Here is a 19,384-nt window from a genome sequence, read left to right as displayed (position 1 = left end):
TATTTTATTTCCTCTCTGCCCTCCCACCCCACACTTGGTGATGGTTGTACCCATTTGAGCATTTCTGAGCACAAGACCATAAATAAGTCTTAAAACAGGAACAGAATTCTTGTTTAAACAGGAACAGAAGGGGATTTAGCTTCAAGGATAATATAACGGTGGTGCAGTAATGGAAGCTGCCCAGATCTGGTGGACAATGCATAGAAGACTTAGAATTAATGGAACATCTGTCCCCCCAGCCACCGTAGTCCCCCAAACCCCACTCCCACCCCACCCCCAATTAATAGTGTTAACAAAAGCTTAATCTTCCAGTTCTAAAGTGCAAATGACTTGGTATGACTGCTGTTGCAACAGGTCTGAACAGGAAAAAAACACGAAGTCCTCTGTCTATGCGATGTTTTCCAGAATATAAAAGATGAGTTCCATGACGATGGGGCCCTCACTGAGCTGGCAGGCCCCTCCATGGATCACTGGCACCAAAGCGCTGTCCAGGTCATTCATGTACTGCGAGGGAAGGGGCTGGCCATTGCTCCCTGCTTGATAGCCAACCTATACCACAGAGAGAAGGACGACAGGTTACTGGATAGAGCAGCTCGCTCCAGAGAGCTGAGGGCCAAGGAAGCTGAGCAGGAAGGAGATGGGCTTCCTGGCCATGGGCTGGACACACAGCAGTTAACACAAACTTCTCTTCCCTAAGCTGTCATTTTTCATCCTGTCATTTACTCATCCTGACCCTAACACGTGGTAGCTGTGAGACCTTGGGCTCTTAAGACACTTAACCTGTTAAGGTCTTAGTTCCCCCAGAAGGCACTGAGGTGTTACAGAGAGGTACGGAATGTCAGAAATAAGCCTATGGTTGTGAAAATTAAAACGAGAACTATACTGAGTATAACTCCCTAGCACAGCAGGAACTGAACACTTGTTCTGTCAACCATTGGGCCCCACACCATATTTTGAGCGTCTACTAACACACAGATTCAAAGATGAATGGAACAGGGCCCTGGCCCTCAAGAGGCCCACTCATCAGTGAAAAATTATTTTTTAATTGTTTTATGTGAAGTAACTCTCCAGCCGGTACCATTCGACAAAGAACCATGATACCTCATTTAAATTACTCTGCTATGCTTAGTATAGCATGGCGAAAGACCTTACGTAGAAAACACACACTTCTTGATTGATGACTAGTTAGGAAATGGAGCCAGATCCATAACCGTCCACATTTTCCCTAATGATAACACAACAGCATCTAACAGGAACACTGGGACATGTCCCAGGGATCCAAAATCCAGAGGAGGTGTACAGGCACACCTCATTCTGCTGTGCTCTGCTTTACTGTGCTTTGTAGATACTGAGTTTTTTATAAATTGAAGGATTGTGGCAACACTGCATCGAGCAAGTCTATCAAGCACCATTTGCTCACCTTGTGTCTCTGTCCCATTTTGGTAATCCTAGAAATATTTCAAACTTTATTACATTTGTTATGGTGATCTTCGATCAGTGATCTTTGATGTTGCTACTGTAATTATTTAGGGGTGCCACAAACTGTACACACATAGGACTACGAATTTAACCAATAAATGTGTGTGTTCTGACGGCTACAATGACTGGCCATTACCCCATCTCTCTTCCTCTCCTCAGGCCTCCCTAGAGACACAACAATATTCAAATTAGGCCAATTAATAACCCTACAATGCCTTCTAAATGTTCAAGAAAAGGGAAGAGTCTCACATCTCTCACTTTAACCCAAAAGCTAGAAATGAACAAGTGAAGAAAGCACATTCAAAGCTCAGAGAGGCCAACAGCTAGGCCTCTTGCACCATACAGCCAAGTTAATGCAAAGGAAAAGTTCTTGAAGAAAATTAAAAATGCTACGCCAGTGAATACCAATGCTTATTGCTGATATGGAGGAAGTTTTAATGATCTGGATAGAAGATCAAACCAGCCACAACGTTCCCTCAAGCCAAAGCCTAATCCAGAGCAAGGCCCCAACTCTTCCATTCTATGGCAGCTGAGAGAGGCGAGGAAGCAGCAAAAAAATAAAAATTGGAAGCTAACGGGTTGGTTTATGAGGTTTACAGAAAAGAAGCTATCTCCATAACAAAGTTCAATAGAAGCAGCAAGAGCTGTTGCAAATTATCCAGAAGATCTAGCTAAGATAATTAGTGAAGGTGGCTACATTAAATGGAGACAAAACAGCCTGATATTGGAAGAACATACCATCTGGGGCTTCCATAGCTCGAGAGAAGTCAATGCCTGGCTTCAAAGGGCAGGGCCATGCAGCTGGTGACTTTAAGTTGAAGCTAGTGCCCATTTACCACTTCGAAAATACTAGGGTCCTTAACAATTATGCTAAATCTTTGCCTGTGGAACAACAAAGCCTGGATAACAATATATCTGTTTACAACATAGTTTACTGAGTATTTTAAGCCCACTGTCTAGACCTACTACTCAGAAAGGCTCCTTTTAAAATATTACTGCTCACTGACATGTATCTGGTCACCCAAGAGCTCTGATGGCTGTACAATGGGTTAATGTTTTAATGTCTGCTAACGCATCCATTATTGGTCAAGAAGTAATTTAGACTTTCAAGTCTTACTTTTTAAGAAATACATTTTGTATCTGCCATAGATAAGAGACTATTTTGATAGATCTGGACAAAGGAAATTGAAAATCTTCTGGAAAGAATTCACCATTCTAGGTGCCATTAAGAACATTTGTGATTCATGGAAACAGGTCAAAATATCAACATTAACATGAGTTTGGGAAAAGTTGGTTCCAACCCTCATGCATGACTTTGAGGAGTTTAGTGGGGGAAATAACTGCAGATGTGGTGGAAACAGCAAGAGATCTGGAATTAGAAGTGGTGCCTGAAGGTGTGACTGAACTGCTGCAATTTCATGATAAAACTTTAATGGATGAGGAGTTGCTTCTTATGCAAAGAAAGTAATCTATCCCTGGTGTGAAAACTTGAAAGGCAACAAAGGATTTGGAGTATTTCATAAACTTAGTTGATGAAGCAGTGACAGGGTCTGACAGGACTGACTCCAATTCTGAAAGTCGCTCTGTGGGTAAAATGCTATCAAACAGCATCACACATCACAGAGAAATCATTCGTGAAAGGAAGTCAATCATCAAGCTCCATTATTATTTTAAGAAATTGCCACAGCCCACCAATCTTCAGCAGCTCCTCCCTGAACAGTCAGTAGACATCAGCACTGAGTCAAGACCCTCCCCCAGCAAAAAGATTATGACTCACTGAAAGCTAGAATTTTTTACCAATAAAGTATTTTTTAAATTTTTATTGATTTCAGAGGAAGGGAGAGAAACATCAATGATGAGAGAGAACCACTGATCAGCTGCCTCCTGCACACCCCCTACTGGGGATCAAGCCTGCAACCCGGGCATGTGCCCTTGACTGGAATCAAACCCGAGACCTTTCAGTCCTCAGGCTGACACTCTATCCACTGAGCCAAACCAGCCAGGGCAATAAAGTACTTTTTAAGTAAGGTGTGCACATTGATTTTAGACATACTACTACTGAACACTTAACAGACTACAGTACATTGTAAATGTAACTTCTATATGCACTGGGAAACCCAAAAGTTCATGTGACTCACTTTATTGCAATATTCACTTATTGCTGTGGTCTGGAGTGGAACCCACAATATATCCGAGGTATATCTTGTAGAGAGATTAGATGCTAGGCCATGGGAGAGAGGCAATGGGACGAGGGACTGGGAGAGAGAGGGGGCACATGTGCTAAGAATGGATTATTGCTGCCTGGCTGGCATGGCTCAGTGGTTTAGTGTCAACCTATGAACCAGGAGGTCACGGTTCTATTCCCAGTCAAGGCACATGCCTGGGTTGTGAGCTCTATCCCCAGTGGGGGGGCATGCAGGAGGCAGCCAATCAATGATTCTCTTTCATCATTGATGTTTGTATTTCTCCCTCTCCGAAATCAATAAAAAAATTTTTTAAGTGGATTATTGCTACTAACAGCACCAAAAAATCTGAGTAAGAAAGGGAGAGAAGCTTGACTATAGGAGACGTGAGCTGACAGGGAATGAGGAAATAGCTCAAGTCCGATCTACTAACAAACATGGAAATGTTCGCAGTAAGAAAACCGTAAGGAGTGGGAGCTGCAGAGGCCAGTCAGCAGAGGCCTGCTGTGGTCAACAGGACAAAGGACAGCTGGGCCCTGCTCTCTAAGGGCAGAATGACTCCTGAAGGGTGGGACTGAGGAGTCTCAATGGGCAGCATCGCTATCATTCACACAGGGGTGGCGGGTCTCCACACACCCTTCTCCTAACCCTAAAAAGAAAACCAAGTCCTTGGAACACTTTCAGGTGAGGAAGCCAAAGTGCAAATGATTCAGAGTCTGATCAAACAGCACAGCAAGGTGTAGTTTTAATAGAGGGAAGGCCTGCCCTAACTGGTTTGGCTTGATGGATAGAGCGTCGACCTGCGGACTGAAGGGTCCCGGGTTCGATTCCAGTCAAGGGCATGTACCTTGCTTGCGGGCACATCCCCAGTAGGGGGTGTGCAGGAGGCAGCTGATCGATGTTTCTAACTATCCCTCTCCCTTCCTCTGTAAAAAATCAATAAAATATGTTTAAAAAAAAAACAAAACAGAGGGAAGGCCAAAGTACTATATCTGGTCAGACCCAGGGTCCAAAGAAAGGCTGGGTTGATGCAGGGAAACTCACATGTCGGAAAACAGAAACTGACCAGCTTCAGAGGCTGCCTCAGAATCTCTTACCTGATCTGAGTCCAGTGTCACACGAAGTCCCAGCTTAGTCATTCCATCTTCTTTCAGGAGCTTCAGGTGGGGACAGAGAGCAAGGCAAAAAGCCTTGGCTATGTGCTCCGTCAGACGGCTATGATCTGCTGGATCACTCAGGCAACTGTGCTGGTCATCATTTTCTAGGAAAAACACCTGTTGCCCGAACAAAAGAGACTTAACCTTGTGCTCAGGAGATGTGGGAAGAAACAAGTGCATCAGCTCGCTGTGCATGAGCACCCTGACCCACAGAGATGTGCAAAAAGACCTGACAGGGTACCTCAAAGTACCCTGGGGGACACTAACATCCTACATCCAAGAAACAGTCTCAGTCTCTGCATCTACAAAATGGTAGCAGCAACCTGCCTATTTCCCTGGAAGCCATAGTCAGGGTCATCCTGGTACAATCTACTCAAAAAAGGCTTACATTTTGCATTGTGCACGTCTAAAAGGTAATTCCTGTACGTGGACAATTTTCTAAGGAACTGATCTTAGAATCTAAGAGAAGGGCTCCTATAGCTTAGGTGACCCAAACCCTTCATGTTACAGATTACTTATAGAAGGGAGGTGATTCACCTAAGTGTACATAAGGATTTAGAGACAGGGACAGGGTAAGCCCAGAATCCAGGTCTTCTGTCTCTTATCACAGAGCTTTCCCCAGCATACAGCTCCGCCTTTGCTGAGGTCAGGGCTATGCCAGTGTGCACACACTGGGAATAGGGAGAACATAGCAAATTTGGAACTGAGAGACCTGAGTCCTAGTTGCATAGAGGAAGGTGATGAACAAGTCCTTTGGCTTCTGAATGCCCAATCTGGATTTATAAAATGGAAAACACCTGTCTTCTCTAGTTACTATAAAAAATGATATATAAGCAAAATATGCTTATATATTCCAACCCCTAGCTTAGTGCTCAATAAGCAGCTTATACTAAGAATACTAAAAAGGAGTCAGCTCTGAAGCCCTGTGACGCATGCACAGGTGAGAGTGCCAGCATGGAATGAGGGAAACGCTCTGGAGTCGGAGTCAGGAGGCCCTGGCCTCTGCTCAGTAACTAGCATCAGGCAGGTCAGTCTCACAGCCTTTCAGAGCCTTTCTCATTATGCAAATTAATGGGTCGCCACCGTGCCTCACTGGGTTACTAGGGAGCAAAAAGGAGGGAACGGAGGTCAAACTATTTTATAAACAATAGAGTTTTTTATGTTCCAGTGTCTGAACTGCTCAAAATACATCAAAGGAATAGTCATAAAGCAAGCAGCTAAGACCACTGAGCTGTGTATGAAAACACTGGGCCTGGTATGAAGGACATCACTTGGAAGAACAGCTCAAGAACTGCAGAACTAGACTCTAGTCCAGGGGTGGGCAAACTTTTTGACTCAAGGGCCACAATGGGTTCTTAAACTGGACCGGAGGGCCGGAACAAAAGCATGGATGGAGTGTTTGTGTGAACTAATATAAATTCAAAGTAAACATCATTACATAAAAGGGCACGGTCTTTTATTTTTTCAGTTTTATTCATTTCAAACGGGCCGTACTTTGCCCACGGCTGCTCTAGTCTCTGCTCTCAGGAACCAGCTATGTGAACTTGGGTAGGGCACTTAACCTCTCCTGCCTCGGTTACCTTGTGTGTAACATAGAAAAGCTAGAAGTCACAGAACTTTTAAAAAATTACTTCTAAAGTTGCAAGGAATCTTAGAGATCTTTAACTTAACAGTGTATTTTATAGGTAAGTATAAATAAGATTCAAAATAAATTGGGAGACCTAGGACCCACCTGTTTATTCTGAGAATAAACTTTCTGATTTGTCTGAGATGTACACACACACACAGGGTCTCTGCCCTGCTCCTCTTGCTCCAGGTTAGCCTCTAATACAGCTTTTGAGTTAAGGAACAATACAGTGGAAAAGAGCTTAGGAGTTGTCCAGATCAGGGTTTGAAGCAGGACTTTGATATTCCTTATTTGCCATGTAAGCTTGGACAAGCTACTCAGTCTCCAAACTTTAGTTTTCTTTTGTTCTTTTTAAATTATAGTTGACACACTAGTTTTCTATTGATGAAATGAGTCAATTCTTAAAGACCATGTTATCTAAGATAGTTTAACTGGGAGTGCAGCATAACTAGCCCAGCTTTCTAAATCATACAGCAAAGATGGTATGTACCATTCAGAGATGTAGCCTTCGTGAATTCCAGTGCAAACAAACCCCTAATACAGTGGTTCTCAACCTTCCTAATGCCACGACCCTTTAATACAGTTCCTCATGTTGTGGTGACCCCCAACTATAAAATTATTTTTGTTGCTACTTCATAACTGTAATTTTGCTACTGTAAACAATATGTAATTATATATGTGTTTTCCGATGGTCTTAGGCCAGAGGTCAGCAAACTCATTAGTCAACAGAGCCAAATATCAACAGTACAACGATTGAAATTTCTTTCGAGAGCCAATTTTTTTAAACTTACTATATAGGTAGGTACATTGCTATTAATTAATTTAATTAGGGTACTCCTAAGCTGGCCTTTGCTAAAATAATAATAAAGCCACCAACACAAAATAATTACAATTCTTAAATTGATGACAAATATACCTGTAGGATTTGCAGCTGGTTGGAAAAATACAGGTAACTTTATGCTTTGAGTAGGTACTTTTGTCACCCGCACGGGATTTGCGGACATGACTAGCACTAACCACTGCACATGAGACTGCTGACTGATTGGCTCACTCAACTCGTGCATGAATCGCGTGCGCCTCCCCCGCACTGCATATCCCGCGGCCGCCTGAGCCACATCTTCTGTCGCCTGACCAACCGACACCCGCCACTTCTTCTAACGCTACTTCTTCAAAATAGACTTGCCCAGGCCGAAAACCGACTTCTGAGCATGGGCCACGAAGTTTCAATCACACTGTATGTGCAAGTCCACATGTGGTATTTTGTGAAAGAGCCACACTCAAGGGGCCAAAGAGCCGCATGTGGCTCACAAGCCACAGTTTGCTGACCACTGTCTTAGGCGACCCCTGTGAAAGGGTCGTTAGACCCCCCAAAGGGGTCGTGACCCACAGGTTGAGAACCGCTGCCCTAACAGCTGTACACAGGCAGCAGCAGACTCAGTGCTGCGGCCTGCACTTGGTGGCATTTCTTGCCGGTGAGCTCAGACAGACCAGAGGGAACTGCAGTACAGTAGACAGACAGACTTTTTTTTTATTATCCTCCAGAATCAGACCAGAATGTGTCTCTGGACCTATTAAAAGTTGTGCTCAATGCAGGTCAAGAATGCCAAGTTTTATCTCCTTACCTCTGTCCATCTGATGACTTTTCCATTTGCCTTATACTCTGATCCATGGAATATCTTCACACTTGTTATAGACTCCATTAACTTCCCATCTATAGGACTTATGACACTAAAGTAGAGGCAAAGAAGAGAGATGGAAGCAGCTCTGGAAGTCAGAAGAGCCACTTCTCTTATCAAATATTGCAACTAATTACACTGGGCACCTTGCCAAACACATCTGATCAACATATCACAGCAAGAAGCCACTACACAAACATGTATGAACAGAGTGCTCATGTGAAGGGCTCACTAAAATAATTCAAAGAACACACATACAAAGAAGGACTCATGATTCCAGGAGCTGGTTATTTTAATATGAAGAACTGTTTACTCAAACCTGCTCTCTCCTTGCAGCATTCCTTCCTTCAGTGAATGCACAGCCGCCCTGCCCCTCAATCTTGCTCTCCCCTCTGCTCTGTCACAGCACTCTGCTCCTGACTATAATGACACCCATCACGTTATACTCACCACACATTTTGTGTATCCGTCTTACAATGAACTTCTGAAAGGAAGGAATATGATATACTTACCTTTGTGTGCTATATTCTCAGTTTGGACACATTACTTGGAACATAGGAGTTTAATAAATGTTTGTTGATTAAAAGAATTATTTAACCGAGTATATTCATTATGACAGTGCTGATGTGAACTGGTGCACAAGTATCTGTTTTATTTATCACAACAAATTCCCTTTAGTGCTAAATTATCATTCCTAGATTCCTGAATAGAAAGGCCCACTTTTTAGTCATTTCCTCTCCAAAATATAACAAGTATAAATAACTAGAGATGCACACTCATTGGTGATAAGGATTAACAATGGAATCACAAAGATTCCAAACTCTTCCTAACAATTTTAAAACCTGTTTATGTTTTCCAATCTCTACGTATGTAAGATGAAATTTAACTTAAATTTCAATATCAGGGATTCACGTCATTCACTTGAATTGAAATTATTTAAACAGCCCTAACCTGTTTGGCTCAGTTGGTAGAGCATCGGCCTGCGGACTCAAGGGTCCCGGGTTCGATTCCGGTCAAGGGCATGTACCTTGGTTGCGGGCACATCACCATGTAGGAGGTGTGCAGGAGGCAGCTGATCGATGCTTCTCTCTCATCAATGTTTCTCTCTATTCCTCTCCCTTCCTCTCTGTAAAAAATCAATAAAATATATTTAAAAAAAAATAAAAAAAAATTATTTAAACAATGTTAAGTTTAATTGCTAATTCATCAGAAAGAACACTCTTAGTTGATGAGTACTTTTTCAAGAGAGGATATGCAGACAGAAGGACAAGCTGGAAAATGTTCCATTTGTACACTACAAACTAAACTCCCGAGTTCCAGTCTTCCGTGACTGGTTCTTGTCCTGTTTCCTAAGATGCTGCCAATGGCACTTGTTGTAGAAAGAAACTGCCTGCTTGTTTTTAGTTACCAATATGTTATGGCATCAGATTTTCAGATGATCAATTTTTTGGTCCTAATAATCATGTTCATTTCCAACTGTAATGGAGAATTAAACAAACTGAATTTGAAATTAAATTTGCCAGTGAAGTATGGGAAGATAAAGGGTTATTTGTAAAACAGGCAAATGTACTCAATGCTTTAGAAATTGCTTCTTTTTGTTCAGTAAGTCTTTGTGCCGTCCTGTAAACACCCTCTACTACCTTTGGGTCTGCTATTCCCTCAGACTGGAATGCCTCCTCTCCCAGAGCTATGTGGCAAATACCCACTCATCTTACCAGATTCAGCTAAAGCAACAGCCATTTCTCTATGGAGTCGTTCTTGAATGCTGCCCTATCACCTCTGCCAAGCTTCTGCTCTCCTTTTTTTTAATCTTCACTGCATCCTACAGTGTTTTCTATGAGCATTTTCCATGCTTGATGCACTTATAACTATTTCAAAATGAGACTGAGCCACTTATCAGCTGGAACCACATGTAATTCATTTTTGTATCTCCGCACGTGGAATTATTATTGCCTAAAGGATGGATGGGTGGATGGATAGAGGATGGATGGGAGAAAGCTTAATACAATGAGGTATAATATATTCATTTATTCAATCAATGTTTAAAGTAACTGCTAGGTACCAGACAGTGCTTTGGGTGCTGGTAATATACTGGTAGCAGTAAATAAACCAGACAAAAGTCCCTGTCCTCATGGAGCTTGCATCCCAGGGACAATATAGTAAGTAAAAATTTTTGTCTGTTAGAAACTTATAAGTGCTCTTAGAATTATTCTGCACAGAAAGGGGATAGGAATTGGGGGGTGGGAGGGAAGAATGTGTATGACGGTTATTATTTACACAGGTTGGCCACAGAAGGCCTTCTGAAGGCAGTGAGGGAGTGACTCAGGTGGCTACCCAGGGGCAAAGCATAAGCTGAGAGAACAGCAAGTGCCAGGACAGAAGTCTAGTTGACGTGTCCCCACAAGAAGGCAGGGGTTTCTTGAGAAGTAAGAGTGGGGCGGGGGACGCAGATTGCGTAAGGCCTTAGAGGTCGCAAAGACTTTGATTTTGACCCTGAATGGAAGTCAGTGGTGGGTTTTGAGCAGAGGAGCAACACTGTAGAATTGGAAACAGATTAGGCTGGGAAGAGGGAACAGGCCAAGACTAGAAACAAAGAAACCAAATAGGAGGCTACTGCAATAATGCAGACCAAACAATGGTGGCCTGAACTGGGATGATGGCAGTAGAGGTAGGAAGAAGCAGTAATAAGAGTCTATATGTACTTTGAAGTAAAGCGAACAGCATTTACTGTTAGATGAGGTACAGGGCATGAGATACAGGCGGCTCCAGGGTCTGGGCCTGAACCTTCAGAACAAGAGCTGCCCTGACTGGGAAAGAGTACAGCATCTGCAGCCCAGGGAGGCAGTCCCGCCTGCCACTCCCTCGCTTTGTGGAGGCGGTTAGCCTTGTGGTGCTTGTTTACTCCTCTGGAATACTAATATCACTAGTTCTATCAGATTAAACAATGTTAGTAAAAGTGCTCTGCAAACCATACAAGGCTTAGGTATTACTACTATCTCAATAACTTTAGAGAAATTGTTTTGTAAAACAAAGTTTCCTCCCTTCAAAAATATGCACAGAAACTCCTTCAGAAATGAAGCCAAGAAACCAGAAATTTAAAGGCAGCCTCTTAGGCAGGGCTTCCAGTGAAGTTGTAACACATCAGTGCAGACAGACCCAGAGCCCAGCCGTAACTACATGCCTCAAGGGGGGAGTTTGCTGCCTTTACCCCTTGTTGACGTTCTTGTCGTCATCCACCCACTGGATGTGGATGTGCTCCTGGGGGTCCTCAGCGTCCGCCTTGCCACAGGTGATGGTGAAGTCCTTCATCTCTCGCAGCGCCTGCCTCAAGGCATCCATGTTCTCTGCAGTGATCTGGACCATGACGCCATCTGAGGATCAGCACCAGATAATACCGATGAAAACAATGAAAAGCAAGGGAGAGAGGCAGTGAAAAGCGGATCTGGAACCTAGCAAACCCCTCTACGTTAAATGTGAAACTCTGCTCTGCTCTCTACAGCGGACAGACACAAGCAGGTGTTGTGCTTTGAGCTGAGCTCTTCCTCACTGAAAGTGCTATGAGGAGCGAGTGCCGAGATGTGTTCTGTTTAAAACACTTGCCTGTTGATTTCACTTTAGACACAAGGAAGAGTTTCTCCTTATCCCAAATGATGATTGCGACATTCGTGTGGGTAACATCCACATGTTTACAGATTCGCGCCCAATGATATATTTAAACTTAGACTATGTCCTCTTGGGTACCTTATCCCAAAGCTCTGAAAGGCCATCTCTTAAATAATTAGTGCCATTCCACACACATTTATTCCCTCCCACCCCCCAATTCCTACCCGATTCTGTGCAGGGTAGTTCTAAGAGCACCGTCCCATGGTATCTCTATCACTTACTTCCTTCTTTGGAGAACTAACCACTATTATGACAGTTTTAAGTAGCTGAAGAGTGAGATGCTACGGAATAAATAATGAGTCCAGAACTCTATGGCAAAAATGTCAAAGCTTCCTTTAGTATCCTTTGCTTTTCAGTTGTACAAATAGGACTGAACTACTGTATGTGCAGTAAGTAACTCATTCTTTACCTTCCACAATACTGGACTTGGCAAGATAGCCTGAAGAGGATTTCAGAGCGCCACTGAACACAAAGAAACTGGCACCAGTCACTAAAACAACAAAAGGAATAGTTTGATGAAGACAGACCCTGAGATTGAGAGACTGAGAATAATAATAAAATAGTTAGTCATTGGGAATCCAACCATCATCACCCAGAAGACAAGAAACAACAACTCTGTACACCATAATAGACAAGTAACCAATAATCCGGATGCTGTGATAGGCAGGGAATGAAGTTTAAGATACACGCTCCCACCCAGCCAGCGTGGCTCAGTGGTTGAGCATCGACCTATGAACCAGGAGGTCCTGGTTCGATTCCCCATCAGGGCACAAGCCTGGGTTACAGGCTTGATTCCTAGTGTGGGGTGTGCAGGAGGCAGCCAACCAGTGATTCTCTCTCATCACTGATGTTTCTATCTCTCCCTCTCCCTTCCTCTCTGAAATCAATAAAAATATATTAAAAAAATAAAAAAAGATACACGCTCCCATTTTTTTTTTTTTGTTCTTCCTACAATCAAGAATCAAAGAATTTTACAGGCAGAGAAATCTTAGTGGTCAAGTCCTGGGCTTGGACTGAAGCCTGTTTTTCTAAATAAAATTATATTGGAACACAGCCATGTACATTCATATACACATTGTCTATGGCAGTTTTTGAAATATGATGTCACAGAGCTGAGTAGTTCCGTGACAACAAAGACTACAGGCCTGCAAAGCCTAAAATATACAGAAAAAGTCGTCTGACCCCTGATCTAAAGTCACTGGTTTCCAGGTGTGTGTTTTTTAGGTCAAATATATTTTAAATATTGACATATGGTTGCCAACTATTTTATTTACAAAGTGGAGCTATTAAAAACACAAGCACCTATTTGAAAGACAAACACCTGATACCACTGACTCTTCATAAAAGAATAGATATTTAATACATTTAGGTTTATGAAAACTTCTCTACACTCTACTTCTCCACATCTTAAATTGGACTGAGCTGTTTCAGCTCCCTACCCCCTGGCCCCCAGTATTTCTAATAGGTAGGTCAGCCAGCCTTTGTTGAGGCTCCTACTGACAAGGAGCCCACAACAGCGCCCGGCAGTCCATTCTACTCCTGGGTAACTCTCAGTTATAGAGAATGCTCTCAAATTGAGCCTAAATCTGGATCCTTGTTACTTTCACCCAATGGTGTTGGTTTTGGCCTTTTGTAGCTATTCAGAGAAAGTTGAATCTTATTTCCACATAACAGAAAACCTTGAAAATAGAGATAGCTATTTGTACTTTTTCAGGTAAAACATTTATACTTCAGTCAGGATGTCTTCCTTTGACCTAGTTTCCAGATTTCTCACATGCCTTGAATCATCCTCTGAAGATCATCCAGTTTTACCAATGGACATCATCAGTTACATTAAAGATATCCAGAACTTATTAAATATTCTAAGTAAGATTTGACTAGTAGGGAGCTCTGTGGACTTATCACTTACTTTATTTTGGATATGGTATTTGAATATATATGTGCTACATATCTTTTATACCTTTACTAACTAAATAACTGATTTTATTTTATTTTTTAAAAAAATATATTTTATTGATTTTTTACAGAGAGGAAGGGAGAGGGATAGAGAGTTAGAAACATTGATGAGAGAGAAGCATCGATCAGCTGCCTCCTGCACACCCCCTAATGGGGATGTGCCTGCAACCAAGGTACATGCCCTTGACCAGAATCAAACCCGGGACTCTTCAGTCCCCAGGCTGACGCTCTATCCAGTGAACCAAACCGGCTAGGGCTAAATAACTGATTTTAAATATATATTAAAGAAAGTGACTTACAGTATGTCTTCTAGAGAAGTGTTTCATAAAGCAAACTAAAGAAAGCTAGTTTTAGGAGATATTCTGAGGGGAAAGAGACTTATGGTCAAATAAATTTAGGAAGCGCTCCACACTACCCTCCTTTTGGAAAATCACAGTACACACTGGCTCGTTAAAGCCTCTGAAAAAGAACTGTAGTAAAAAATCTGTTTAAACTGATTTATCTCGGGATTTCTCAGTTTAATGTATTAAGCAAAACGTTCATCTATTTATATGAATATGTTTTAAAATCATAGAACCTGATAAGACACTTGAGAAAATGTCACACCGAGCAGTGATTCTTAAATTCTAATGTGTATTTGAATTGCATAGGGATTGTGTTAAAATGCAAATTCTGATTTAGCAGATCTGGGGAGTGGACTCTTCATTTCTAACAATCTCCTAAGTGATGAGACCACAATCCAAGTGCCACTGAACCTAGAAACCTTCCTTCCTGTCGACCTACTAATTAACATTCTTTGAGTATGGTCATTCAACAAGCCCCAAATCTAAGTATATTTTCACCATGGGGCCCAGTCTCCTCCCTTCAGATATCAATGCTGGCCCTGTCAATATCCTGAGGCAGTACTTTTGAATGTTCCCCTCAATAACAGAGATGCCATTTGCAACTCTGCATGTGGCTACTGGGGAGCCAATGTAACCTGGAAAATAAGCTTGGAAATGTTAACTTAATCAGGTTGTTTGTGGTTACCCTTCCAGAAAGTACATGTAATGGGGCTGAGATACCCAATCTCCAAGTCCAGTACAATCTTCCATTCTCATCATCCCCATCAGCACAATTACTCACCCTTCCTGGGCTGGTTGTGAATACTGATGGCCTGGGTCTGATAGTTTCCATCATCATTCTGCACACACACGAGATGAGAGTCTGCCTTCTCATTGAAGCAGGCACCTCCTGCCAGGACATGCTCATTAGACTTGTTCATGGCTTTCATCACCTGCAAACAAAAAAGAGGGTTAGCTTTCTTCTCTGCCAAGAATGGGCTCTTTTTTTTGGTCTGATATGGCACAACTCCTTCACCTTCTCAAAGACAAAACAGAGTATTATTATTTATTACAGTGATAAAGGGGCTACCAAATAATGAAAACAGAGTGAAAGATCAGTCACTGTTAGCCCAAAAATCAACATACAAAAATTCCCTGTATAGTTTGTAGGTGATTCGTATTACAGCTTAGGCATATGACACATTTTGCATTCTTTTGTCTTTTATTGCTGCACTGAACACAAGCAACTAAAATTAGTTTAGCGAACTACAATAGTTTCTATCATTCAGTGGGTTCTCTGAAGATATAAATACTGAAATTCTAAGTCAAAAGAATGTCCCATATTAAAGTGTATCTGCCTTCTTTTTCCACATCCATACTAAGGAGTGAGGCCTTTCCTCTAAAAGATGTAAACTCCATTGTTTCTTAGTTTTACTAATTTATGCTTGACATCTTCAATGAGTCATTTACCAAAATTTTGCTTTGTCTTTATCAAAATATTTTAAATAATTCTGAAGCTAACCTAAAAATTCACAGGCCACCATTTTGTGTCTAATAAACAAAACTGAGCTTATATTATCTTGATGCTGAATTCTGGCTTCTGGTTGAAAGAAGCTAATAATAATTTGTTTTTATCTCCCATTTTTTCTTTCATGCCATCCCATTTGTCCAACTTTCTGATTCAATCCTTTAAAATGGCTTTGATCTTTTGAAAAACTAGTCCAAAATTTTTATTTTGTTTTACTCCCCTATCCCTCTTATGTTATAAACTGCATTGCTACAGTGTTAAAAATATCAGATGAGTGTTTGCATACCTTTTATATTCCTGTATCAATACACTAAAAAGAACATTACTGAGGTGAAATTTACATGACATAAAGTTAACCATTTTAAAGTGAGCAGTTCAGTGGTATTTAATACATTCACAATGTTGGGCAACCACCACCTTACCCAGTTCCAAATCACTCCCACCACCAGAAGTACAACCCCTTGCTCGTGAACCAGTGTCTCCTCACTCCCCCTCCAAGCACCGATCTGCACTCTGTCTCCACGCATTTATTCTGGATGGTTCATATCATGGAACATTACAGTATGTGACCATTACGTCTGGCTTTTTTCACTTAGAATAAAGTTTTTGAAGCTCTTCCGTGGCGTAACATGTATCGGTACTTCATTTATTTTTATGGCTGAATAATATTTCATTATATATACAGTTGACCTTTGAACAACAGAGGGGTTACTGATCCCTTGTGCAGTCAAAAATACACCTATAACTTTTGACTCCCCCCAAAATTAAGTACAGTCCCTTGGTATTCATGAGGGATTGATTCCAGGACCCCTGTGAATAACAAAATCTGTGGATTCTCAAGTAGAACAGTGCTGACAGTTGGATCTCCACATTCACGGATACCAATTACGGATCGAAAATACTGTTTTGGATCTGCAGTTGGTTGAATCCTCAGATACGAAGTTTGGGGATACAGAGGAATGACTATATTTATTTAAAAATGCACATATAATGCATATCCCCCCCAGTTAAAACCTGTGTTGTTCAAAGGTTAGATGTATATATACCACAATTTATTTATCCTTCCACCCATGGACCTTTGGGCTATGTCCACTTTTTTACTACCATGAATAGTGCTACTGTGAACACATGTGTAAATGTACTTGTTATGAGTACCCCTTTTCAATTCTTTTTTTAAAATATATTTTTATTGATTTCAGAGAGGAAGGGAGAGGGAGAGTAGAAACATCAATGATGAGAGAGAATCACTGACTGGATGCCTCCTGCATGCCCCCTACTGGGGATCAAGCTCACAACACAGGCATGTGCCCTTGACTGGAATCGAACCCGGACCCTTCAGTCCTAAGTCTGATGCTCTAACCACTAAGCCAAACCAGCTAGGGCTAAAATATATTTTAATTTAAAAAGCCATTGGAATTTTGATAGGGCTTGCATTTAACCTATAGATCACTTTTTTTCTTTTTTTTAATTTTTTTATTTTTTTTTTATTTTTCGCTTAAAGTATTACAAAGGGTATTACATAAGTGTCCTTTTTTCCCCCCCGCCCTTGACAAACCCCTACCCTCCCTTACCCCCCAGTGTCTTATGTCCATTAGTTATGCTTATATGCATGCATACAAGTCCTTCGGTTGATCTCTTACTCCCCTCCCTCCTGCCCCCCAACTCTCTCTGGCCTTCCCACTGCAGTTTGACAATCAGTTTGAGGCAACCTATAGATCACTTTAAGTATTTTTGACATCTGAATATTAAGACAGATGACTCCAAAGTTTTGGGCCTGGTAACTGGAAGGACAGCACTGTCATTAACTTAGGGCAGTGGTCGGCAAACCGTGGCTCGCGAGCCACATGCGGCTCTTTGGCCCCTTGAGTGTGGCTCTTCCACAAAATACCACGTGTGGGCGTGCACGTACAGTGCGACTGAAACTTTGTGGCCCATACGCAGAAGTCGGTATTTTGTGGAAGAGCTGGTATTTTGTGGAAGAGCCACACTCAAGGGGCCAAAGAGCCGCATGTGGCTCGCGAGCCGCGGTTTGCCGACCATGGACTTAGGGACTGCTACATCAAGAGCAGGTTTTGAGGGAAGAGTAAGAGGTCAGAGTTGAACTTGCTAAGCTTAAGATACCTACTCAAATAGAGCTGTCAAGTGGGTAGGCAGTAAGACACTCAAGTCCACAAAACAGGAGAGAGATTCAGGCTGGAGAACGACACTTAGAAGACAACAGCAGAGAGACAGTATTTAAGGCCAGAGGACTGGACAGATCACCAAGGAAATGGTCAGAGACAAATGAACTTAAAAGGACTAAGCTTTGGGTATTCTGAAATGAGTGAGAGGTTCAGGGAGATGAACACAGACAGATATTACAATTGTGAGAGATGAAGGATGCCTCAGGAGCCCAGGACTTCTTATGGATTCTTAACCATCTGAGATCAGAGCTGGTGGTTTCAAGACCAAAAGTGGCAGTAAGGTTGGGAGGGATTTGGCTAGCAGCAGTGTTCTGGAGCCACTGTTCATGGTGGATGGGACAATCTTATTCTGAACATGCAGTGTTCAGCCGTGACTTTCTGTTGCAGTCAGTGGAGGTACAACATCTAGGGCTCCTTCTTGGGGATCCTTTTATTTTAATTTATGTGGAGAGCGGCCACAGCGTTTAGACAGATTCAAGCCTGGGACTAATGAGAGGGCAAGATCCTCTCGTGGCAAAGCCATGTGCAAGTCCCAGCACAATTATAACCAAAGGCTATAGCTGTAAGCTTGAACCTATGGTCCGAACATGTGGCCCCACGTGTCTGAGTAATGTGGGCTTGATAGAGTTCAGGTGCAGGTAACTGAGTAGATTCGAAACCCGTGAGAATGTTGTAAACATCTTGAACATGCCCTTACTTTGCCTCATGGAATCTGGCTATAAAATAAAGACTTGGCTTATAGTCTGTGTCGCTGTCGCTAGCTCTCCATCAGAGAGGACAGCGTCCCACCCAGACCCAGCTTTCTTCTCTTGTCTGTCTTTTCTCAATCCTTCACCGCCCCCTCTCAGTCTCACCGAACCTGGCTGAGCTGGCTCGGCACAATTTTATATCTGTGGTTAAATATTGTCTTCCACATATAGCACTAGGAACAGCTAACCAATAGTCAATGAAATACCACTTCTATGCCCTATTTTGCATATTTCACCAACTCCTATTATTCTTTTGAAAAGAGGACTATCCATTCCTCCTAAGAGAAAATAAATGTATTCCTTGAAAGTCAGAAAATATAATACTCCTCAGATTTTAGGGCCATCTGTAGTGAGTAATGCACACAGGATGTGTGGAATTCTAGGGATGCTTATAACAAGGAGGATTATCCCAGTTGGCAGTTAAACAAAAGCCTATCTAAGAAAATGTTATTGAAACTGACACCTGAAAAATTAGCCCTGGCAGATTTGGTTCAGTGGAGAGAGCGTTGGCCTGTGGACTGAAGGGTCCTGGGTTGGATTCCAGTCAAGGGCATGTACTTTGATTGCAGGCTCAATCCCTGGCCCCAGTTGGGGCGCATGCAGGAGGCAACCAATCAATGTGACTCTTTCACATCAATGTTTCTCTCTCAGTCTCTCCCCCTCCCTTTCACACTCTCTAAAAATCAATGGATATTTATCCTCGGGTGAGGGTTAACAAAAATAAAAATTTTAAAAAGTGAGTGAGCGTTAGGCAGGTGAAGAGGAGGGGAAGTGTGCATCAATAAAATAGCTTGTGCAAGGGCTATAAAGCAAAAAAAGGAACACAGTTTAGGAAGTAATAAGTAAGACTATGGGTATAA

At 42.1% G+C, this 19,384-nt stretch overlaps 1 protein-coding gene across 3 annotated transcripts in view; it reads right to left on the bottom strand.

The window, feature by feature from the left end:
• Nucleotides 1–258: 258 nt before the first annotated feature.
• Nucleotides 259–19,384, bottom strand: part of ZFYVE9 (zinc finger FYVE-type containing 9) — a 120,915-nt gene continuing 101,789 nt past the window's right edge. For all 3 annotated transcript variants that reach the window (XM_070405118.1, XM_070405117.1, XM_070405119.1), the window contains 6 exons: nt 14,867–15,017; nt 12,195–12,275; nt 11,331–11,493; nt 8,069–8,174; nt 4,760–4,936; nt 259–549 (listed from right to left, as the gene is read on the bottom strand). In XM_070405118.1, coding sequence (XP_070261219.1) covers nt 388–549; nt 4,760–4,936; nt 8,069–8,174; nt 11,331–11,493; nt 12,195–12,275; nt 14,867–15,017 — 840 coding nt within the window. In that variant the 3' untranslated portion in view covers nt 259–387. The remainder of the gene's footprint in view (nt 550–4,759; nt 4,937–8,068; nt 8,175–11,330; nt 11,494–12,194; nt 12,276–14,866; nt 15,018–19,384) is intronic.

The sequence above is a fragment of the Myotis yumanensis genome, unplaced genomic scaffold (assembly GCF_028538775.1).
Source record: "Myotis yumanensis isolate MYYU_CA2020_CCGP unplaced genomic scaffold, mMyoYum1.0.hap1 SCAF_2, whole genome shotgun sequence".
Lineage (NCBI taxonomy): Eukaryota > Metazoa > Chordata > Mammalia > Chiroptera > Vespertilionidae > Myotis > Myotis yumanensis.
This window is presented reverse-complemented; position numbering and strand designations above follow the sequence as displayed.